At 55.8% G+C, this 23,195-nt stretch overlaps 1 protein-coding gene across 1 annotated transcript; it reads right to left on the bottom strand.

Annotated features, from left to right (window-relative positions):
• Positions 1 to 242: 242 nt before the first annotated feature.
• Positions 243 to 11,225, bottom strand: IP6K3 (inositol hexakisphosphate kinase 3). Its single transcript, XM_046004193.1, has 5 exons — positions 11,027 to 11,225; positions 5,417 to 5,621; positions 4,049 to 4,224; positions 2,722 to 2,897; positions 243 to 1,004 (listed from the first exon to the last, which is right to left on the bottom strand). Exons 1-5 carry the CDS (start codon positions 11,223 to 11,225, stop codon positions 573 to 575), a joined length of 1,188 nt encoding a protein of 395 aa, XP_045860149.1. The 3' UTR covers positions 243 to 572.
• Between the last annotated feature and the right edge of the window lie 11,970 nt (positions 11,226 to 23,195).

Below are 23,195 nucleotides of genomic sequence, written 5' to 3'. Positions count from 1 at the left end.
CTTGCCCATTCAGACCCTGGGTAGGAAGCTGGCAAGACGGGCAGATCAGTCCCATGTGTTCCTGCCCCACCGAAATGCCTCCTAGGAAGATAAGACAGTCATTCGTGAGCTCTCTCTGCTCTTGGGGTGGGCTGCCCGTGTGAGCAGAAAAAAACATACATTCGTGACCTCACTCTTCTGGTCTTCTTCAAGTAGAGTTTTTTGCCTCACAGCTTGCGAAGACGTCAGAATGACAACAAAAAAGCATTTTTCAATGCAAATTCTCTAGAACCTTACTGTAACACTGGCTTCTCCCTCATGCCACAGCCCTCCAGTGTACTCCATGATGGTGCCATTTCACTCTGGCTGTCCAGCCTTGGATGACCGGCATTAGCAGAAGATGCCAGAGGATGTGAAATTACCTCCAGAGCTGGTTTCTGCAGCAGCCAATAATATCCCCTGCCCTGTGTGGCTCTTGAATGTGGCTAGCATTTATCACAAAAAGACATCTGACCATGCCTAGAGTATCCTGGCTACCAGTAGGTCCCTTGTGAGAACTATACTCTAGAAAAATCCGATAGGCCCAACAAGCCTCATTCTCCCTCTTGAATATCCTGCAGGATCTGGATGAGGTTCTCTAGGCCAAAAATATAGCCCGGATCTGGTCCATCATAAGAGGTGTGCTCGTCCCGGGAGCCTTTGTATGTTGTGTGGGCAAAGTCGATCATCCGGATGTCAACTTTGCTGACACCTCCGGAAGAGCTGCCGTGGGCCGTCCTTTCTGGCAGCTCCTGCCCATCATAGATGATGAGGAGAGAGCTGGAGTAGAACCGGTAGGAACTCTGGCTCCTAATGACCGAGAGGAGGGCACGGAGCTGGCACTGCATGGGCTCCAGGAGCTCTGTCCGGAGGCGGGTTCCGTCATGCAGGAACTGATGGAGGGCCTGTCGGAAGCCCTCGACGGAGAGTTTTCTTCCATAGTACTTGTCTTTGCAGAGAAAGTGCTTCTTATCAACTTGATAAACCTGATAATAAAAAAAGAGAGAAAACGTGAAGAATTGCTAACTGCTGTGGTTGCAGGGTTACAAGCTAGTGTGATATATAAACAGATTTCCGGGAGATGCAGAGCAGGAATGGCTGAAATGAATGGAGGGATGATCTTCCATCAAGCGCCAGGGGAACTTTCACATTTTAAACTGCTTTCTCTGCAAGCCCTTAATAGGAATCCAAGGTCTACATATCCTTCACCCCATGAAGGTGACCCTCCACCCGTAACGAAAAGCTCTGGATCACCTTTGCTGTGAATTTCCAGTGTCATCCTCCAAATCATGATTTAAACCCTGGCTCCTGGCCTTCTTCAATTCAAATATTAGCAAACCCAAGCTAGAACGCTTTAGCAGGAATCTGAGATCTCAGCCAATGGCCTTGGAAAGCCAACTAGATTCAATTTTCCCTAATAAAATTTGTAAAGTCCTTTCTCTGCAAATTCTAAGGAAACCATCACAGCTTTTGGGGTAGAGCAGGGTTGACTGAAGATAAAACGATAAGAAGATAGGCTGGATGAGGAAGGAATGGGGTTTTCCAGCAGCCAGTGCTGCCGAGGGGAGCCTGGAACGGGAAGGAGGTTCGCAGCAGCTCTGCGGGGCTGGTGGCTCCTACTTGGCACCAGCTCCTCTCCCCCACTCCCCTGTCATGTCTTGGCCACCAGAAGGAAGCAGATGGAGAAGATGCTGATGGGGGGACAGTGGCAGCTGCTCCCATTCATTCAGAGGCTGTACTGAGGCCAGTGGCTGGCGTGGCCATGACTTGGCTCACTTCTGTCTGGCACATCTGGGAAGGGCAGCCCATACGTGGCCAAGACATTTTCTCAGGTCTTTCCCGCCTTCAGATTACGTGGTATGTGTGTGGAAAACCAGTGCAGGAAAAAAAAAATCGGAAAGCTGTGATAGACTTGCTTTGGAGGGCGGGAGATGGGCTGTTAAATTAGCCATCATAAACACATGACAGTTGTCACTGTCTAAATAAATCAGATCGTTTTCAGAAGATTGGAGGTCCGGAGAGAGATTCCGCTTACACCCCGAATCATCACACTCCATTCTCTTGAGGACTGCATTCCAAGCCTTCCGAGGGACATCTGTGCAACAAATTTATAGACTCCACTTCCAGCTTCAAGGGGTGGCAGTTTCAATTAAGGAAAGCCTCAACGTGTGCCGTCAAATCAGTGTCTGGTTTTGCTTTGAGGAGATAGATGGTAAGAGCGAATGAGTGGGGGAAAGTTGATTTCTTCCGGTTCTGTAGCCCCTGCCATGAGCCACGTCAGAGCTGCAAAAATGGGGTAGAGTCTGGGCAATAAAAAAAATTAACTGTTCCTTTGCCTCAGCTGAGCAGGCTACGACCTTCCCACTCCTTTAACCAGGACAGCAAAAAATCCCCAGAAGACATGGAGTAGAAATTCGAAGAGCAGAGTGCCTTATGGCCCCTGAGAAGGAGAGTGTTCAGCTCTACCCTTCCAGAGACCAAGGAAGCCACGGAGTGCACAGAGAAGCTGTTTTTCTGTTCTCGCCCCAGCCCCTGCTCACCCACTGTCGCCAGAGGTCTGCTCTCCACGTGGCCAGGCCCCACGTGGCCACTGGGGAATTCCACCTACCGCAAACCCTCCTGTGTGGCTGGCTTTGTGGGCGGTGGTGTCTGCAGTGGATATGCCAGGACCCCCAGCCCCACGACGGGCCCTCTGCCGCCTACCTGCATCCCACAGATGCGCACACCCAAGCAGGCCGAGGTGCTCTGCGCGCACTTGTGCATGTGACGGGCCTTCTTCTCCTCGGACGCGTCATCCCCGTGCTGCCGGGTCCCCATCTTCAGGTCCAGGATACAGGGGTGCTTGTACTGTGACACGACATTTTCCAGCAGCAGAAACCCTGGTCAGGCTAAGTTCAGGAAGGCTCTACGGACTGGGAGGCTGCGGCCCTCATGGAGGCAGTTCACACGGCCCCGTGACTGCCCGGGACCCCCTTTTTGGGGCGCCGTTCCTTCTCCCCTGCTCCGCACGGACAAGCCCATTGCCCCTCTTAAGAATGCAAGGTATTGGCCTAGCAGGCTGCTTTAAGAAGTCCATTTATTTAGGGGGAGTTTATGACTCTGGGAGCTTCTTTTCCTTTTCCTTTCTGCTCCGAGGTTGAAATTTAAATGCAGGCGTGAAATCCCTGGTAGGCCATGCCCAATTTACATTTTACGGCAGAAAATCATAAGGCTAAAACCTCGAGTCACTGAATGGGCCAATACCTTTTGGGAGAAGTGGGTTGATGTTAGCTTTGGAGATGAGTTGCAGGAATATTAATTTCAGCGGAGTAATTATCCTGCAAAAGCTTCTTAGGGATTAGGGTTGCAGATGTGTCTTAGTAAATACTGTGGAACCAGTCACCCGTTGGCAGGAAGGAGCCCAGCATTGACAAAGGGGTATTTCAAGCCTAAATGTACTCACTGAGAACATGGAAGCCTGAGGTGGTAGGGGGGAGTGCCTCCCCTAAGAGTCTCCCTCTCGGGCACTGCCCTAAGGGGGCCCTGCACCCCCGCACCCCATCAGCTCCACAGGAAGACATCTGCGGGGAGAATTTGGAGGGCTAGAAGGGAGGCTGGGGTGTGGGGAACCCACCCAGCCCTCTGAGCCCCCTGCCACCCCTGCCCAGCACGGCTGTCATCATTCCTGTCTGCCGGCAGACACCCTCAGCCCAGCCCCTCTGCCCAGGTGGGAGCAGCGACATAGCCAGCGGCCTGGCCATGGGCACTGTATTCAGCTTAATTCCCAGTCCGACTTCCCCCATATTCTCTGATTTTCTTTTTCTTTTTTCTTTTTTTATTTTTTGGAGGGATCAGATGTCTTCTAGGTCCCAGATTTGAGGGCTTATGCCTCGATGTCTCCCTTGCACTGGTCTCTCCCTGCCCACCCCTGTCCTGGCCCCGTGTCTGTGTCTCCCCCTCCCACCCCTGCTCCCCTGTCTGCCTGTCTTTGTCCCCCCCCACCCCCCGGCCCCAGCCTCTGACAGGCAGCAGGGAGTGCTGGCAAGGATACGGTGCCGCTGGTTCTCTGGGTACTCGGTGCACAGACGGGTCAGGTGGGCCTGGTGGCACTGCAGTCCCCACGGGTTAAAGCTCCTCCTCTCGGCCTGGTTCCCTTTAGCGTCTTCCACGAGTGTGGAGACTGGGGCATTGAGATGGAACTCGGACCTCAGGAGCGACGTGGCCGGGCTGTGGGAGAGGGAAGCACACGGCAGTCAGAGCAGCCATGGCTAGCAGCTGTGGCCAGAGGGCTGGGGGAAGGTGCCCGTCCCTCCGACAGGACTCTCCTGGGCTGGGCTCTGATGGGGACGGCCCCTGGCTGCTCTCCACGCTGCCTACAGGGCCTCAGAGTGCCCCTGCTGCCCCATTCAGGCCTTGGGCACCAGATTGGGCCACACTGCAGCCCTGGCAGGGCGTCTCTCCAAACCCCAGAAGAATTCATTAGAGCCTGGCGCTTCCTCAGAGGGCTGAGGTGGTTTAAGTTCATGTGTAAGTGATCTGGATTCCTCTTGCACTCTCCAGGAGGATTCCTCTGCAACCCTGCCTGGAATCAGAAGGCTGGGGTTTTAGGCTGTGAGTGTGTCGTGTCACTATTTCCTTGAGACCTCAAAATGCCCTTAGGGCCGGGAATCCTGGATCTTTGGTCTGCCCTCTCTCCAGTCCTCTGCATCTCGGCTTCCCCATCTGTGAAATGGAGATAATACGTAACCGCTTCCTGATGCTGAGCCAAGAGACGTAATTAGATCTGCTGTGCTCCTTGGGGAAAGGAGGCACTTTCATTGTATTAGCTCCCTTTTGTTTCCTATAAATGTTTTATAAGTCCCCAGGGGTCCTTTTCATCTGAGAAAGGTCAGCTAACATTATCAGAGAGGTTCTGGAGACCTCTCTGGGAACTTGGGTGCCCTGAGCTGCCTGGTCTCTGAGATCCCACGGTGGGGGTGGGGGGTGCAGGGGGATTGTGTTGACCTCTCTCCTTGTCCCTTCCTGACTGCTGGGGAAAGGTGAATTCGGACTGCCATTAGCCATTTCTCCCTTGCGTCAACTTTTCTGGGTTTCTGTATTCCCCCTACCCCCACCCGGAGACACTGCGCGGTCTCCGTAAAACAAGTACTTAATTAAACAAGTACGTGCTGAATGCCTGCTCCGTATAGGACCCTGCGTATGTGGCAGCTTCTCAGATAAATACGTCGCGGAGTCCTCCCTCTAAAACCGCGTAAAGGAAAACCCATGCCTGCCTTTGGTAGCCTGGATGTTTCTAGAAGGAGCCTTCCTGGGAATGTGTCACTTCCTCGGCCCTGTCGGGAAGCTGTGGGCCTTGGCGCAGGTGGGAGCAGAGCTGGTCCCTGCTAGGTTAGCTGTCATCCTGCCATGAGGCCCTCACCTCTCCTCGAGCGAGTGAGCCAGCTGCCACTGGACGAGGGGGTGGGCGCCACCACTGCTGCCGGTGGTCTGCTGGAGCGTCTGCCATATTGCCACTGCCGCCGACTCCGTGGAGACCTTGAAGGGCCCCCGGTTCTCCTTCAGCGGGGTGGCCACCAGGCTGAGATGGCCTCGGCTGTCTTTTTGGAGGTGCACCGTGATGGTGCCTGCAGAGCACACGGGGGGAGGGGAAGGGGGGAAACCAGAAGGAATTTACCTGGTGGACATGTTGCAAGGGGTGACATCCTTCTGAATTGCAGTTTAAGGGTACTGATCAACCCCCCCTCCCCCTTCCCTAACTGCTCTCTCCAGGACAGCTACGGGGACTGTTCCAAAATGAGCCCCGGGCCGCGGAGCCTGCAGAAAAGAGCCTTGGGCTGGTCAGGGCGTTAGCTCTCCTTCCCTGAATCTCTCTGCCCTTTTGAGATTTGAACAAAGCCGGCCCCATACATTTTGTTCTCACCTTATGGTTCCTTGATGCACACCGGCACCTTCCCAGGCACAACAGAGCTGTTCCAGTGGGGCCCAGCCCCGGGTAATTGGAGCCGGTCTTCCACAAAGAGGGCCCCTGTGCCTCAGGGAGGCCGTGAGGGAAGTTGGGGCCCATCCCATAACTTCCCTGTGCCTCCTTCATCATCCTTTCTCTCCCTTCCCTTTCTGTCTGACCAGCTTCTTCCAGGAAGCCTGCCTCAGACAGCCTTCCTGGGTTCGGCCTTTCTGTCCCCATCCTTTAGACCTCTCCCCTACCCACCATCCTGGCTTCAACATGGATGCTCGCCATCTCCTTCAGTTAGACACACAGCCCATGAATATTACTGATGGAACATGGTTCTCTGATAGGAAACAGGAGGCTGGTGGGATTTCTCCAGCTACGGTAACTCTTGCCCATCGTGTTTGTAATCAAGGCACAGCAACCCGCTCTGGTCACTGTGAGCGTGGAGAGTGTGAGGAGACCCAGTGAACAAACGTGCTAATTGGCTTCTCTGGGACAGGGGCCAGGTCGGGTAATTAGGTCTGGCACGCATGTCAACGGCTCCGTGGTCACCCCTGTTGGATTTCTTGCTCTGGCGGCATAGTCCGGGCCTTCCCCCATGCGGCTTAGCATCCGCCCTAAATGGGTGCCCGGCCTCGCCCGAGTTCTGCTGGAGGTGGAGCTATGCTCTTGCGGGTGGCACGGGAGATAGCCCCGCAGGTAGCTTTGGAGTCCTCGGTTCCCTGTTCTTCCTGCAGCTGATCCCTGACTGTTCTGGTGGCTCCTCCTCCCTCCAGGCCACCCTGCACCTGTCTCCAATCTGCTTTGTGCCTGCCAGGCTGACCCTGTGGAGTGTACCAGTGACTTCTGCGCCCCTGATTTCCCAGGGGCTGGGCCAATGGAGGACGTCGGCAAGAGATGGGCTGGGGCTAGAGAAAGATCGAGGTGTTTATCCCACTGGTTTCCTCCCTGCCACAGCGTGGTCCTGTCCCTCTGTGGCCTCCCTCTTGCTGGGTCCGTGGCCCCATTCCCTTCAGGCCTAGGGGTGGTCACAGCCTTTCAGGGGCGCTGGTCCCTGTGTGCCTCATCGCCCCCAGTTCCCTTAACCCTGCGTGCATGGCTACAAGCCGTCCTTTTGAAAACTCTCTTCATTTAAAGCCCGTTCGGCACATCGCTCATTGCCTGCTGGGGCTCTGACCTGGGTGGGCTGCATGTGATCAGGTCCCCCTCAGGTATTTATTTTCTCCCCCCACCACTTGGTCACTTTCTCAGCGCGAGTGGTAATTTTTGCTGAACCAGCGCTCAAGGCAGCTGATTTCCTTGTTTGCGTCCCTGCCCAGGCTGGTCAGTGCAGACGCTCATTTCCAGGGCTGCTCTCTAATTCAGCAAGTCGCTCTTCAGGGCCATCTGTGCCTAGCTCAGCGGCCTCTCTGGGCTAGTCCTGTCATCTCAGATCCCGGTGCCCTAATTTCGCAGCCCGAGAGTGACATTCAGTTCTTTCCAGCTTCTTAAAAAAATTCTGCGTTGCCTCAGCTCATCTCAGGCCCCTGAATCTTGTGAATTAATAATGATATGACTAATAATATTATCCTTGAACCTGGTATTTTGTTGTTTACCTGGAACCCAGGGGTTCTGCCTGGGAGTATGGGGGGCTGATGGCAGGTCGGGGAAGGAACTGCAGTCGTGCTAATCAGTGCCGTGTTCATCTGTTACCACTGAGTGACAGCAAGCCTGCGAGGCCCTTGCCCATGGTCACGGGGACTTGGGGAGATGGAATGACTTGCCCAAGGTCACACAGTAAGGGGCAGAGTTCTGAGAAAGGCCACAGCAGACATGCTATGGAAGAGGGAACAAGTTGTAACACGGAGTCGAGGACTTTATTGGAAACTCCGGTGTTGTCGTGCTGTGTTTACTTGTGTGTGGATGAGGAACGCTCCTGCTGTGTTCTCAGCACATTGGTTCGGCCCTTCTGTTCCGTGGGAGCGAACAGAGAAACCTGTTTTGAGAGGGTCATTGGTTCAGAGGGGTGGGAGTGCCAAGAAGCCCCAGGACACGGCATTTCCCTTGCCGTTCCTCTTTCCTCAGGCAGGAGAGCTGCTCTGCTTGCTCCGGGGAGGGCCAACCTGGGAGCCGACCCTGGCCCCAGAGCCCACCCCTCCACCGTGGGGAAAGGAGAGCGCGCTAGCCTCAGTGCTTGTCCTTGGGGAGCTTGGAGCCTCGTGGCTGCTGGGGAGCCCAGGACGGTGTGCCAGCCAAGGGCACGGCCCTTTTGGGTCTTTTGTAAAGTTCGGCTCACCCTCTGGCCTTTCCCGCTGTGGGACTGTGGGATTGGGCCACGCTCACCAGAAACCACTGTCTTAGGGAGCCCCAGCCCCAGGAGGCCTCCTCGGAAGGACAAGAAATGTGACCTTCTCCTGCTTCTCTAGGCTCCAGCTCTTGTCTGATCTCATCAGATCTGACTGTCTCAGTAAATGGAGGCGAGGAGAGGTGCAAAATAACCCAAAACCAATAAAATCCAAAAATCATTTCTATTTCTCATATTGTCAGAGCTACCCAGCCAGACATCGTGTCCCTGCCTCTCCGTCTTCCTGCACGCCTCTGGTTCTGTGTCTCCACCTATCTGTCTTCCTCCCTGTCCCACATCTCTCTCCAGCTCAGCCCAGACTTTGCTCTGAAGCCCTAGACGCATAGCAGATTGCTGCCTTGCAGATAATCTCAGGTTGCCTTCTCTAAACCAAAGCAGCCGATCAGTGGAATCCAGAGTCCTTGGGGCTTGGCTCGGTTTTTAGTCAAGATTGTGTTGGCCCCAGCCTGCCTTCTGGCTTGCTTTGTGTGTCCATGGGAGCTGGGCCTGGAGGGACATGGGCCCCTTGCACTCTGCCACCTCTGCCTGGCCGGGGGTAGTGGGGGACAGCCAGAGTTTTGCCTGCAGTCACGCCAGCCAGGCAGACAAGAGTGCTTACTGCCACAATTGCCATGCCCAGAGCATCTCAGCAATTTCGGCTTGGCCAAGCAGCTTCCCCAGCCTCCAGAAATGTTCTGTCATGTATTTATTTTTAAGCTCATGAGAGCATTTATTCGCCGGCATGTATAATATGAATCTGGCTCATCAAACCAACCAGACTTAGGAGTATGTCTTTGCTCACCCAAAGCTGACAGGTACACTCGGAGGCAGAGAGATGCAGGTCCAAAATGTTGTCCTGCCCTAAGAGCCCCGCAAAAGGTCTGGGCAAGCTCCTGGCATGGGGAGGCTAGTCTTGGGAGTGACGTCCCTGCTCAGCGCTCTCTGATTTCATCACAGTGCAGGGCAGTGAAAACGGAGAGGCTGTGCTCCATGACACACAGTGGCCACTACAGAAACAGCCCCTCTCTGGGGGAAATCCCTGTGGCAGCCTTGTGGGCATTCAAGTCCCCCTGACCTGAGGTCACTCATTGAGTGACTCTGGGCAAGGCACATCCCCTCCTTATTGGGCTAGATGACCCCCTGACCTAGCCTGGGAGGCAGGCTAGAGTAGGGGTCTGGACAGTAGACTAGTGCCCAAGAGTGCTGTTCTTTCCTTCCTCCCCCAGAGAATGGGCACTGGTAGACAGGACCCAGGAAGGGCATTGGGATGGGGTCCTGGAGACCAAGCAGCCTCTTTCACTTTCCTGCTCTGCCTGTGGCCACCCCGGCCATCTGTCTCAGCTCCAGAGCCATGTCCAACAGGCGTGAAATGCTGTGGGCAGGAGGCCCCCCCACGCAGGGTCCTGCCACCCCTTTGCTACGTTGAGTTCCGTTGTGAAAGGACAGACATTCATTCCATTGGGTGCTCTGATGACATGAGCAGTGACCCACATGGAGGGGCAACCCCGGCCTGCGGCCCCAGAGACCCCAGGAGAGGCCTGCACAGGCCGCACACCAGCCACCTGCCCCTCTCTCTCCCAGCGTGTGGTGCTCACAGGCCTCATCTCAGACTCTCAGAAGGTCTTGGCAAGCCGGCACTGAAGCGGTGCTTGGGGCCCAAGGCCTTGGCCGCCAACAGTGGGTCTCAGTCTGAATGCTGGATACAGATTCTTGGGCCCTGCCCCCAGGGGTTCTGGTTCACAGGGGTAGAAGGGAGCCTGGGAATCTGCATGTGAACCCCTACACCATCCTTGGTCAGTCCCAGAGCAAACTCTAAGAAATACCCACAGAGGTAGGCCCCATTTTTCCTGGTTATTTTGATCATTGAGATGCAAGTAAGTTTTCGACTGACACATTTGGATATTATCATTCCTTTTACTGCAGATGCATATTTGAGGGCAGAAGCTTGTAGTTACACCATTTAGAAACCTTTAAAAGAGATCTTTTTTCTGAGGACTCGTCCCATTGAGGGGCTCACGGCTGGCAGTCTTGCCCTGAGCCCTGTGAGCCGCATTTACTGAAGGCTGGGTGTAGACAGAAGGCCTGCCTCGTGGATGCTGGCCAGCTGCCCAGAGGACCCCTGCCTGGAGGCCCACAGATGGCGGCCCTCCCCAGCCAGACTTCACCCCGCCCTGAACCCACCTAGTACTCAGATCTAGAATACACACGGCTCCGTGCCCCGCTTCCCCAGCTCTACCTGGAGCGCAGCCCATGGTCCCGGCTTGGCCACTACCTGAGAATGAGGAATTCTTGTTTCCTAAACATGTTAGGTCCCGGCTCCTTCACGCCCTGACCCAGGCCTGAGGCTCCACCCATCCACCTGGGTCTCCAGACGGAGGGGCAAGAGGCCTCGCCCACCCTGTCTTCCCCAGCCCCAGTCACAGGACCCAGCCATGGCACCCCTGAAGCACGGAACAGACGCCCTAGCAGAGCAGGGTGGGGCCATGGTATCATTTCACTCCATACTCAATTCCTCGAAGCCTAGTGTCTTGAGCTCGTTTGTAGGAATGCCAAATGGTATTAGACTCCAGGCCTGGAGGCTTGAAGAGTTCAGAGAAACTAGGACAGCGAGGGCCAGCCTGGCTGTGGGGAGGGGGCCTGCCTCCATGGCAACCTGGGGAGGTGGTGGGGGTGGGGGGCGGGGGCATCCAGGAGCCTGGCCTGCGACGGCAGCATGATGGCGCACAGAGCCGCAGCCGGCCACCGGGGACACTCACCTTTGTACTGTGGGGTGAAGCGCTTCATGGCCAGAGGCAGAGACTCGTAGAACCTCTGCTCCCGGGAGATGAGGGGCTTGCACACGGTGTGCTCATCGTACTTCATCACGCTCAGGTGTCCCCCGACCTGGTGCAGGAAGGGCTCTAGCCGCACGCCCACTCTGTCCTCCCCAGCATCTGTGCTGTCCTGCACAACCATGTGTCCGCGAGAGGAAGGCCTAGGCTGCTCCCGGACAGGGGGCGGGGCCGTCAGTGGGGCTCAGCTGTCTTCTTAGTGGCCTTGATCCCCGTCATAGCACAGCTTTCCCTCTGTCTGTTGGCCTGGGAGGGGGGTCCCTGGAAAGCAGAGGAGGAAAGTTGAAATGGTGTGAAGGAGACAGGGTCCTGGGAGGAGTGGAAGGACCCGCAGTTCCCAGTCACGACCCACTAGAACAAGACTGTACAGAGGCTTCCATCACTTCTAGAGTAATCCATTACAAGAAACTAGTACTGCGGTTGCTCTGGGGAGCCAGAATGAGAGATAGACTTCTCTGAATCCCGTCCTATGTTTAACATTTTTGAAAAATCAAATAACACACACAACCGTAGGCTTCCAGAGTGCCGAGATTGTGTTTAACTTCTCATATATGTGTTTCCCACCTGCCTTTGGGAACGTTGGTCGCAGGCCCAAGGAGAGAGCAGAGTCCCTGCTGTCAGGGTGCTTGGCCTCTCGCAGGGGCCCGGGGGGCACAGCAAAGCTTCGGTTTTGTACAGCACAGCTGTGCAACCCGTCTGCATCACGTCTTCACGACATAATTGCCATGTGGCTCTGAGAAGTTACCAAACCTCTTTGGGCCTCAGTTTCCCCATCTGTAAAGTGAAATAATAAGGATACTTTATGGACATAGGACAACATTGAGATAGAGCCCGTGAAAAGATTGGCTCAGGGCCCAGAGCTAAGTCCTCAATAAATGTGATTTGTCGTAATTATATCTAGCCTTATTGCCTTGGTGGTCATATTTTCCTAACAGCTCTAGGTTGGAAGGAAGGCCGTGTTTCTCACCACCACTTAGAGGGAAGTGGGGCCTGCAGTGCCTTGACTGGGCTCTGGTGCAGGCCAGGGGCAAGGCAGGAGGAAAGTGGGGACTGCTGGTCTCGGGACCTCATTCCTTACGACCGGCCGCTCCCTTTTCCTCCCTAAGGGCAGGCTTGCTGGAACGCTGGGCTGGAAATATAGCCCTGAAAGACACCCTGACTTTGTCTCAGGAGAATGCCCAAGGAGACACTGTGAGGGGAGGCTCTTCTGGCCACATTCGTCCTGTCCCGTCTGAGAGGACATTCCCACAGGGGTGCCCATCACCGCCAAGTTATTAATACTCTCTCCTCCGCTGGACTCCCGGCCAAAGATGCCACCAAGCTAGGCGGCCCTGGCCGTGATTAACGCTCTAAACGACCTTCAGTGCAAACCATGAGCATGGCCAGCCGGCTCCATGCGTGCAGTGCCTATCAGTTTATACAGGACCCCAGCTCAGAGAGACCCCCTGCTGCCCCCAGGGGTTTCTCTCTCTTTCTCTCTCCCTCTCTCTCTCTCTCACTGGCTACCGTTTTTCAGGCCACAGAGTGCCCCTCTAGGAAGGGGGAGGTGTTTTGCCTGGTGTGTGCATTTGCTCTGCTGGGTGGAGGACGAGGCTTCTGAGAGCTGCGCGTATGGCCAGAGCAGGACTGGGAGGTTAGGGTGGCCGGGCCAGGCGGCCAGGGTGGGGGGAGCCTGAGGCCTGATGGCGAGGGGCTGTGCTGATGCAGCAGGCTCGACCTAACCCCGGGTCTGCTCCCAGACAGCAAGGAGGGAGCCCCACTTGGAGCCTGTGCCACGAGCTGAGAAGTCAGTAGGAGGCATCTAGATGCAGAAGCAAATCTGAAATCGGTGCAGGGACAAGCTGATACAGGACAAGGTAGCCCAATTGCTTGGCAAACCCAGTCCTACTTGGCAGATGTGGTGAAGGCAAGAAGGAAGGTAGGAGAGAAAAACCCAGGTGGCCCAGCACCAACCAACCAGGTGCGGCCTTGCTAAGACTGCCCAGCCATGCTGACGCCTCCAGGTGGCGTCCCAGGCGGCGTCCCAGGGGACGTCCCAGGCAAGCCCTCCTGTGTACCCATCTTCCTCACGCTCCTGTCTCCCTAATGCAAACTTAGGGTGGGTCAGTAGTGATAGGGTGTCTGCTGGGAATCAGCCTGTACTTCTAAAAAAAATCTAGATTTAGGGCACCTGGCTTGCTCAGTGGATAGAGGGTGTGACCCTTGATCTTGCGGTCGTGAGTCTGAGTCCAATGTTACGCAAAGAACTTCCTTAAAAAAAAAAGTCTGTACCCGGCACGTTGGGAAACTGAGACTCTTTCTTTCAGGGCTCACCTTAGGGTACAGATGAGGTGATCTCTGAGGGTCGTCTTGCTCCTGAGCTCTGTGGTCTGTGGTTCTGACATGGGTCGGTGGGAAGGGGCAGGGGGAGGATGGAAGGCAGAGGCGTCAGTACCTGAGCTAGGCAGGTGGGCTCTGCTGCCGCGCAAGGAGGCACTCTGTGGCTTCCCCTCAGCACTGATGCTGACCCTCTGTTCCCAAGGTTGTCTCTCTCTGTCACTGGGTACAGTCTTCTGCTCTACTGGAATGAGCTAAGGAAGACCTGTATTTTTCTCAGTCCTCCCCCTTAAGTTCCAAATAAATAATTCAAGCCGACAGATCTCTCTCAACACAGACCTTCCTTTTGCCACACAGAGGAACATCTGTCATCGGTGTGGGCCTTGGCCTTTGATCAGTGCCCTATTTCCTCAGAGCACTGGGCAGGGAGTCAGGAACCCAGATCTGTCCCAAGTGTTCCCACTAGCTTGCTGAGGCCCCTGGGATGAACTTGGTAATGTTCGTCTGAGTCTTGGTTTCCCACCCACTGCCACAGCCTTGTCACGATGCTCAGATGACAGAACGCACAGCATTCCTTTGTGAAGTCCTTTTCCCAAGCATCCCCACCCCTCGAGGCTTGTCACTGCGTGGGTTATTCTCAGGACTGACTCAGCTCGGGTGCTGGGAAGGCAGGTGAGGCGCCTGCCTAAGACGGGACCTTACGCCCCCTCTGACACCCTTGCTAAGTACACTGGTCTCCCTTCAGTGCGTCAGAGGGAGACAAATGTCCTCTCTCCAGCCCACACTTCCCTTCATAGCCCCACAGCTGGACCCTCACTTAGCATCCTGCCCTGGTGTTCCATGAGAGGGAGAAGAGGGAGAGAGCGAGGGAGGGAGGGGAGAGAGCGAGATGCCCCCAGCCAGAAGAACTCAGCTAGAAGTCCCCTTCCCCAGGAGTCATGGACAAATGGCCCAGGTCCCCGCATCCTATCCTGTCACTGGCTTGTATCTTTTTTTTTTTTTTTTTTTTTTAAAGATTTTTATTTATTTATTTGACAGAGAGAGAGATCACAAGTAGGCAGAGAGGCGGGCAGAGAGAGAGGAGGAAGCAGGCTCCCCGCGGAGCAGAGAGCCCGATGCGGGGCTCGATCCCAGGACCCTGAGATCGTGACCTGAGCCGAAGGCAGCGGCTTAATCCACTGAGCCACCCAGGAGCCCCAGTGGCTTGTATCCTGAATGAAATAACTCTGGGCTCACTCCAGGACACTCAAGGGCTGAAATTTCTGATGGGCCCCACTGTCTAGCTGGTGGTTGAATGAGGCCCCATGGGGCTGTCTGTGTCTGTGCAGCTCCAGGGGGCCCGGGTGACAGCCAGCCTGCCCCCGGTCTGAAAGGAAGATTGCGGACAGCAGGGCCTGCAGTTGTGTTTGGCTTCCAGAGTGGGGACAGATGATGGTATGAGTGATGCCAGACACAGAGACAGAGGCCACCAGGCTGAGGTGGATGAGCGCCTCTGGCTTATCACTAGCAGCTGGCACCTTTTCTTCCCCGAGAATCCGTGTGTATGTAATCTTTTGCCCCAGGCTGAACCCAAGTTCATTAGAAATTACAGAAGATACGCCCCGTTCCAGCTTGCTGCTCGCATTTTAGGGAAGATGGCAGATGAGGCCACCAATCAGACTTCTACCGGCTCCAACTTAGACTAAGTTCGTCATGAACCTGGTCTTATGAAAGCCTGTCAGCTCCCTATAATCTGGAAACAAGCTGGCTCACTGTGGTCCTTGTCGGTGCTGTTCACAAACACTTGGGTTTTCCTGCAGGGATGTGGTGTGATTGCACTTCCCTTGCCCTTGGAAGGTAGGCGTGGCCCCATGACTTGCTTCCGCCGACATAATGCGGATGGGAGCGCCCAGTGCCATTGCCGGTGGGAGCCTGGAGGGCAAGCCATTGCCAGCGTCCTCTCTCCCTGGCCTGCCTTGGAAGGTGCTGGATATGTATGTAGCCTGATAGAGAGGTACATCTCTGCTCTCAGAGACCGCTGCGACTCAGGGCTTGTTTGTGAGGCGGGCGGCCTCGTGTCCACATCTGGATGCCCAGCAGGGAGCCCGGAAGTTGGAAGGGACCCCACTGGAACCAGGCACTCAAAGACTTCCTGCAGAAATGCACCCTGTATGACACGAGCCGCTCCTCTGAAGCATATCCTGGGGTCACGGGCTCTGCAGTCCCCATCTCCATTTCTGAAGAGAGTCCCTCTCTGGTGGAGAAACTGAGGGGCTGAGATGGCAAAGGCCACTGGCACACTTGGGAGCTAGAGAACATTCTGTCTCCTCTAAAGATCTCAGGGCTAGGGTCCTGTCCGAGGCCGTCTCCACTCTGTGTGCCCCTGTGGCCTGCCTCGCTGGAGCTCACATCCGGTGGACACGGTCCAGAGGGCCACTCAGCAGAGTGGGTTCACGGGGCCAAGGGTGAAGGGCTCCCACCCGCGGGCCCCTCACGGCCTTCCTAACGCTACACCGCCACAAGCGTCATCCTCAGACCAGAGCAGTAGGACCCTCAGAGCGTGATCACCTCTCACATGTACACGAACACGTCTGTGATTACCAAAATACAAATTCATTTCAAGGCGCTATTGAGCTTCTAGTAGTTTTAATCCTCATCCATTTTCTCAATCAGCGGATACTAAAAGTATAATGAGTATCACAGGGGGACTCGTAGGGAACAAATTATGCTGAAATGGAGTCCTAGCTGAAGAGTTTAGCAGAGGTACTGCTGTCTCCTAAGGTGGGTGTGGTGTCACGGGTCCTGGATGGAGTCTTGAGGCGGGGTAGGCCAACAGGGCCTGAGAAGGGGCTGTCTCCGGTGGGGGTGGAGCAACAGGAAAGTGGCCTGGGCCGGCCAGGAGACCAGAGGGAAGGCTGTAAGCAGTGGTAAGCCTGGCCTGCTTCACTCGCAGGCCTAGAGGGGGCCTGGCCACATAGACCTGGGGTGCCCAGCTTGTCTGACTCCTGCTCAGGCCAGGGAGGAGGGGGTTGCCTGAGAGGGTGAGGTGTGGAAGGAAGCCTTCAGCATCGCATCCCAGTAAATCTGATGGGGTGAGGGGGGTGCTGGGAAGTGTTCTGGGGAAGAGATAATTAAGAAGCAGCTTGTATCAAAAGAAGACTGCCATATAGGCAGGGTCGGCTGCAGATTCAAAGGCCGCATGGTTTATGGCCTGCCCTCTCGCCTCTGAAGTCCTATTGTGCATTTTGCAGGCCTGCTGGAGCCAGAGGTTTGGTACAAGTACCATTCAATGTCTTTGTGATGCCCGAGGGAGCATTTTTTTAAATCTGTTCGAGAGTTGAGGACCCAAAAACCATTTAAAACTGCTTAGGTCGTAATGGGCAGGAGGATTTTGGAATTTCTCATGTGGCAGATGTCTGTGTATCATCTGGGGCCATCCAGGCTGGGAAAGCATGAGATTATTTCCTGGGGGGGGGGGAGCCATGTTTTAAAATCCATTCTAAAAATGACTCAAGGGCCGTGGGATGGTGTGCCCTCTGTGTGTGTGGCCACTCCCCACCCCCTGGCCCAACAGGATCAATACCGAGCCCTGGCGGATGTCACAGCTCACCTTCTCAGCCGTGGCTGAGATATGGGGCTTGGCAAAGTGTCTGTTCCCCAGGGAAGGCTTGATCCCCAGAACCCCAGAGCAATGCTTCATATTCCTCTATCACACAGACTTCTTTCGGGGCTGATTTTATCCTTTGAGAGATTTCTTTTGTCTCTCTCCTTTTCTCTTAACATTTAAAATCTCCCAATGTGCCTCCAGTTTGGGAACCAAATGCGATTTTAATACAGCGATTATTAGTTTAGAAGCCCTTCAGCCACTGACAAATGTCCTTAGCGGCGGCAGCAGCAGCAACAGCAGCAATGTTCTGAGCTTGCTGTCAGGGCGGGAGACGCATGGGGCAAAGATGACTCCAGAATCCTAGCGCCACTGGAAGGGCTGCTCCGGGGGAGGCAGAGGCTGGAGACTTCTCCCTCCCTGACCCTACCTTGTCTTGACCTTATAACAGCATCCCAGGTCCTTGGGGACCTTGGGCGTGGCTAATAATGGCTCCAGCAGCATCGCCCAACTCCCTCAGGACCTCACCCCCTTGAAGCTGCATCCAGGATCTTGGATACCGCTAACCATCCAGACGTGCACATTCCCCCACCTCTGACCCCCTTCCCCGCACCTCCCCACCTTTCTCTAAGCACTGCGGTCAGCAGCCACCAGCCTTACGTAAGAGGTCTTTGAGCCAGAGACAGAAGGTTTTGGCAGTGGTTAGTTAGCATGGCAACTTTATGGCTGCAGGAAGAAACAGCCTTTTGAGGTCAAAATGCAGTCATGGATGGAGCAGACGTGTGAGCATGCAGATGAGTGCGTGCGTGCGTGTGTGTAAGCATGTGGTCGTGTCCTTCACACCACGGGCTGGAACTGGCCAACTCCGATGAGCCCGCCTGTTCAGGGAGAAGGCGAGCGGGCCTTCCCCCAGCAGAGGGCAGCAGCAGACGGGCCAGAAGCGCCCTCAGCCCAAACTCCACAGCTGGCCAGCCCTGGTCCCGACGGGGAACACATCCGGGACCTGACTTTGCCAGGCCTGCCCTCATAGAGCCCAGGACGGCGGCTTGGGGGCCGCTGCCTTTCCAAGGGGCAGTTTTTCAAGAGCTCAGAAGTTACCATTGAGGTTGATGTCCCTCTCTCTTCTCCTCTCACCACGCCCTACTTTTCCTGAGGAGTGTCTGGCTGGCGGCAAGGGGAGGCATGTTCTGAGGAGTGGGGTGCCTGGCCCTCACAGTATGAGGGACCCCAAAGCCAGGGAAAGGTCTTGCTGAAGAGGGGACAAGACGTATGAGCTGGAGGGCATATCCGAGCTGAGGGGAACATGGTCCTCCGCAACACGACTCAACCACTCCCTCCCCGTGGCAGCTGGACCCCACAGTCCCAGCCCTGCTGGATAAGGAGGAGTAATGGCTTTTGGTGAGCCCCTGCGTCCCCCATTCCTGGACTCCTCCTGGCCTCTCATCTCACTTCCCAGAACAACCCAATGCTCATAAAGTGGATTGCTTTTCCCTGTGGCTGCTGGTGAACAAGATAGCAACCATATGTAAAGGATTTATTCAGGTGCCCTGCTCAGAGCAGAAGGACACAGAGGGAGACACGGGGTGGCTTAGCCTGGCCTGCCACCCCAGAGCACACCAGCAGGGTCCCAGGGGCCACAGGCCCTTTGCGATGGATGAGCTTCTCAAATCCCTGATAAGGAGCTGGCTCTGGGGGAGCACAGCACAGGAGGGGACCAGGAGACCTGGTTCTGCCTCAGATTCCCTGTCCCTTTCTCTCTGGGCCTCAGTTTCCCTTTCTGTACTGAGAGCTGGGATAATGGCATTGGGGTTATGTAAGAGCCTCCTGAGGTACTTTGGGGGGAAACACTGTGATGTCCCAAAATTACTTCAAATACTTTCGCCTTAGAGCAGTCAGTGAAGCGTATGGCAAAGGTCAAACAACCGTGTAAATCCTGGGGTAGGATATGCAAGCGTTCGTGATATCACTCCCTCTACTTTTTCCTGTGGGCTTAACATTTTTCATAGTAAAAAAGGTTCAGATATAAACTGGTAGCTTTTAAAAAACGCGGAAGCCTCGGTCCTGCCCCACTGGATCTGATTCTCTGGGGAAGGAATCTGGCATGGAGGTTTTTAGATTCCCAGAGGTCCCAAGGACCATGCCAGGCTCAGACAGGTTCGGTTCTCAGGTTTACTGAAGGCCAAGAAGAGCCCAGAGAGAGGAGGCCCCCCAAAACTCTGCCGCTGCTCAGGGCAGGGGCCCTTGGTAGTGACCGTGGTCTACCAGCCCTGCATGGGGACGCCCCGTACCCAGGCCATGGATGGCTGGTCCCAGGAGCTGACGTCACCCCAGCCTGGTGCACCCCTCCCCCTGGCGGAAGGGTGGGGCTGCCAGGACAGGACACGCCGTTCCTGGAGCCCAAGGGTTGCTGTCCACGTCTCCTGGGACAGCTGCCCCTGTGAAGGGTTAAACAGTGCGAATCACTGGCTCCAGCCCCTGTACACAGCTTCCTCTACAGTCCCAGCTCCCCAGAACCAGCCCTGCCTCCATGCAAGAGCCGAGGTTAGAGACCCGGGGACGCCCTAGGAAGGGTTGGAATCACTCCAGGGGTAGGGGGTAGAGATGGGAGACAAGTGAACGACAGAATCTCTGTGTTCCTGAGCTGACCCAGCAGCACCCGCAGACATATAGGTGCACACGGAGGTACGGACAGCCCCAGAAAGACTGGCCCCTCCGCAGGGTGGGCCCCTTGTTGAGGGATGGGGTCATCCCATCCTGGGTGGACCCTCATTCCAGCACCATGAAGGGCTCAGCAAGGCCCTCCCTGCCCTATCCCCCCTGGGGCGGCACTCACCAGGGCCTTCTTCCTGGAAGGATGGCAGGGAGCGTGTGGAAGGGAAGGTCTAGGGGGAAGTAATCTCTTCGTTCGGTGCCTGCTGATGGCAGGCTCTTCCCGGCGTCCCAGCACTGAGAACTCACTGTCCGCTGCAGCGCTGCTGGAGAGGTCTGCCTAGACTTGGGTCTGCCCACGGGCCTGGGATAGGGAGGTCACCTGACCCTGGGGAAGGGCTGGCAGGGGCTGGCACGTCCAGCTGTCAGCTGGTGTATGGCTGCCCTGAGCAGGGCCTGAGGGCCTAGGAGGGAGGGGAATGAAGAGGCAGAGGAGGAGAGGTCTGAAGGGGAGAAGCGGTCAGCTCCGCTGCCTGGATGGATGTCAGGTCCTGCGCACCCAGGGCCCAGTGTGTCAGGCCCCTGGGGGGTTTTTGATGCCTTGAGGTAAGGGTAGGCTAGGGAGTCTTGTTCTCCCTCCCCCCACCCTATTCCTCCATAATTTTACTGTCAGTTTGCCCCAAGCTGTGGTCACCAGAGAGAAGGTCATGCAGGAAGACAGCCAGTCAACAATCAGCTTAGACAGTCAAGTAGTTTTTGAGGCCCTTATGTGTTCTGGACTTGCTCCTTGCTCCGCTGAGCTGACCTAGGAACCAGTCTGACCAGTGATGGTTGTCAGGGAATTACGGTGAGGGCAGAGGAAGGGGTGTTCATCAAGTCAAAGGGCAATCCCAGTTTATCTGGCGGGCGAACATGGAGCTTGGGGCAGGGGGCACCTTGCCCAGCCTAGGGGGAGCGGGGAAGGCATACTGGAGGAAGGAGCCATCAGAGACCTGAAGGATGAACAGGATCATGCAGGGTGGGGTGGGGAGAGAGGGTGGTGGGAAGAGCATGCTAGCTAAGGGAAGAGCATATGCAAAGGCCCAGAGGCAGCGGGGAAGAGGGTAGTCCAGGAGGTGGAACCAGAGTGCTCAGAGCATGTGAGAGGTGGGGAGTGATGACAGAAGAGCCTGAGGTAGGAGATGCGGGCCTCAAAGGTCTCTAACCTTGGCTTCTCAGGAAACACTGAAGGGCTTTATATCAGGAAGGGCCGGGCCCAGGTTGGCATTTTGAGCACATCCACTCTGCTTTGGGGAGAATGGATCAAAGATGGGCAGGCAGGTTAGGAGACTGCTGGGCGCTGTCCTCCAGGTGAGCCCAGCCTGGTGGCGGGGCTGAGGCAGTGGAGTGGAAGGGAATGGTGAGTTCCTGAGATATTGAGACAGGCTCGACAAGGTCTGGGGACATGTAAATGGGGAGAGATGAGGTGTAGGCAAAAGACAGAGGCTCATCAATGCCAGGCTTCAGGTCTCAGCAACTCTGGACCAAGTATAAGGTCTGAAGTCTGCTGCCCCAGACTTCTGGTTGTAGTTCCCTTGGGCCCTGGATGCCCGACTAGCCCGAGGCCTCAGCCTGCCCCTTCCCGGGCTTCTCCAAATGTGGGCACTCGGCCCCTGAGGCTAGAGTTCGGCTCTGGGGCTCAGCCTCCTCTCTGGCCACAGGCTCTTCCCCGGGCCCCTTGGTCTGGTGCAGCCTTCTGACTCTGGGCCACTTCCCCCAAGATCCCTGCCTCCCTCAGGGTGCCCTCACCTGTCTCCTGGTTTTAACAGGGCTCCCCCAGATTTACTGCTGCAGCACTGAGAGCCACGATGGCTTTTCCATCCCCTCACACACACACCCCCCCCCCCGTTTCCATGTGTCTGTGGAGAACTCCTTCCGCACAGACAGCTTGTCTGCCCTCACTGCTCACGCACAAAGCGCATGAGCCCTGGGCTTTGATAGGAGCCAAAGTGGGAGGTGAGACAGGACTGGAACGCAGGTCTCCTGGCCCTTGTCCCAAAGGTCCCACGGTCACTGTGTGCTCTAGGTGCTCTGGGCCCACTCTGGGGTCTGGCATATCACCAGCTGCCCGACAGATGTGTTAGCAGCAAAAAACAGTGTCATGGCAAGGCCACGGCAGCCTTGGGGGCTGTCAGCAGCTGCCCTTCCTGTGGCCAGCCTCCTTTCCGGTCCCCCCCCCCCCCCCAGTCCTCCCCACACCCAGACAGGGTAGAGCCCTGCAGGCATGACAGGGATTCCTGGGCACCCTGAGGCTGTTGGTTTAATGGGCTGAGGATTCCATGCCCCTGCTTGCTCCCCAGGGCAGGGGATCGCATTTCACTCGGACAGGCGGATGCTCAGGCTCTTCCGGGAGCCTCCTGCGTCCTTGGTCTCTCATGCTGCCCAGCTATGTGCTGGGCTCCGGTTACCAAGCCCTGGAAGAGAGGGTGTGACCTCCTTTCCCCCCAGCCCTCCCCCACCTCCTCATTCCCACCTGCTGGACTCAAAGCCCCGTTCTGGGAAACCTTGAATCAACATAGGGCTGAGCCGCAGGCCCTTAAGGGCAGAGGAGAAGGGACCTCCCATCAGAGCCATTTGGCCAGTGAGCGGCTGAACCCAGGGCCTCAGGAGGGTGGAACCGCATTCCAATACTTGCTTTCTGGTGTTCTTTTGTTGTCATAAAGAGCAAAGTTGCATACTGACTTCTGACACATCTATTTATTGAACATCATTTTTGAGCCCCTACTATGTGATCCTCTCAAGACCCCCTGCAGTAAACAAAACACACAGGGCCCTGTGGTCACAGAGCCAGTGATCTGGTGCTTTCCATTATGCAATCACATGAGCCACTTTGTTTCCCCACTGTGGCCAAGTTCTCTTCATGGTCATTTTTCCAAAGCTCAGCTTTACCTGCCAGATACCTGCAGCTAAGCCTCCTTCTACAGCCATGGCTGGGACCAGCTCTGCCCACAACTCCCAACTCACTCGCCCTCTGGGCCTGATCCTGCCTCTCCTCTAGGCAACCAGCCCTGACCCATGAGGCTTGTCTGTGGACATGCCATTCCTGGATGCCACCATTTGGAGACAGAAAATGCCTGGGGCTCATAAGCACACAGCTACCTGTTTGGGGGCCAGCCTGCTGGCTCAAGGCACAGGGTGTTTCCCCTTCAGCCCTCCCCACCCAACTGAACTTTTAGGACACCCCCCTCCTTCATTGCTGCATTCCTGGGCAATTTACCCATCACCACAACCTGTGAATTTCAAGTCTCAAACTGGACTCCTTTTCTCCATCTCCACGGCCACCAGCCTGGCCTATCACCCTGCCATCTCCCACATGGATGGCTTCAGTGGGTCCTCATGGCATCTTCCCTTCTCATCACACCCCTGCTTCTACAGTCCAGCCTCCCCAGAGCAATGCTTTGAGACAATTCAGGTCATGTCATTTACCTGCTTAATTCTCTTCAGGGGCTCCCTGTCCTTAGTATAAAGTCCAAAGCCCTCCCTAGGGCCCAGCCCTGCCCACCTTCC

The sequence above is a fragment of the Meles meles genome, chromosome 5 (genome assembly GCF_922984935.1).
Source record: "Meles meles chromosome 5, mMelMel3.1 paternal haplotype, whole genome shotgun sequence".
Lineage (NCBI taxonomy): Eukaryota > Metazoa > Chordata > Mammalia > Carnivora > Mustelidae > Meles > Meles meles.
The sequence above is the reverse complement of the archived record's forward strand: the minus strand, read 5'-3'. Positions and strand labels throughout refer to the sequence as shown.

What these genes read in the sequence shown, in the direction of transcription:
- IP6K3 (XM_046004193.1), bottom strand. Translation starts at nt 11,225, where the DNA reads ATGGTTGTGCAGGACAGCACAGATGCTGGGGAGGACAGAGTGGGCGTG. An exon ending in CTTCACCCCACAGTACAAAG is followed by an intron (nt 5,622 to 11,026) that starts GTGAGTGTCCCC and finishes TGTGCTCTGCAG; the next exon opens with GCACCATCACGGTGCACCTC. An exon ending in CCCAGAGAACCAGCGGCACC is followed by an intron (nt 2,898 to 4,048) that starts GTATCCTTGCCA and finishes TAGCCTGACCAG; the next exon opens with GGTTTCTGCTGCTGGAAAAT.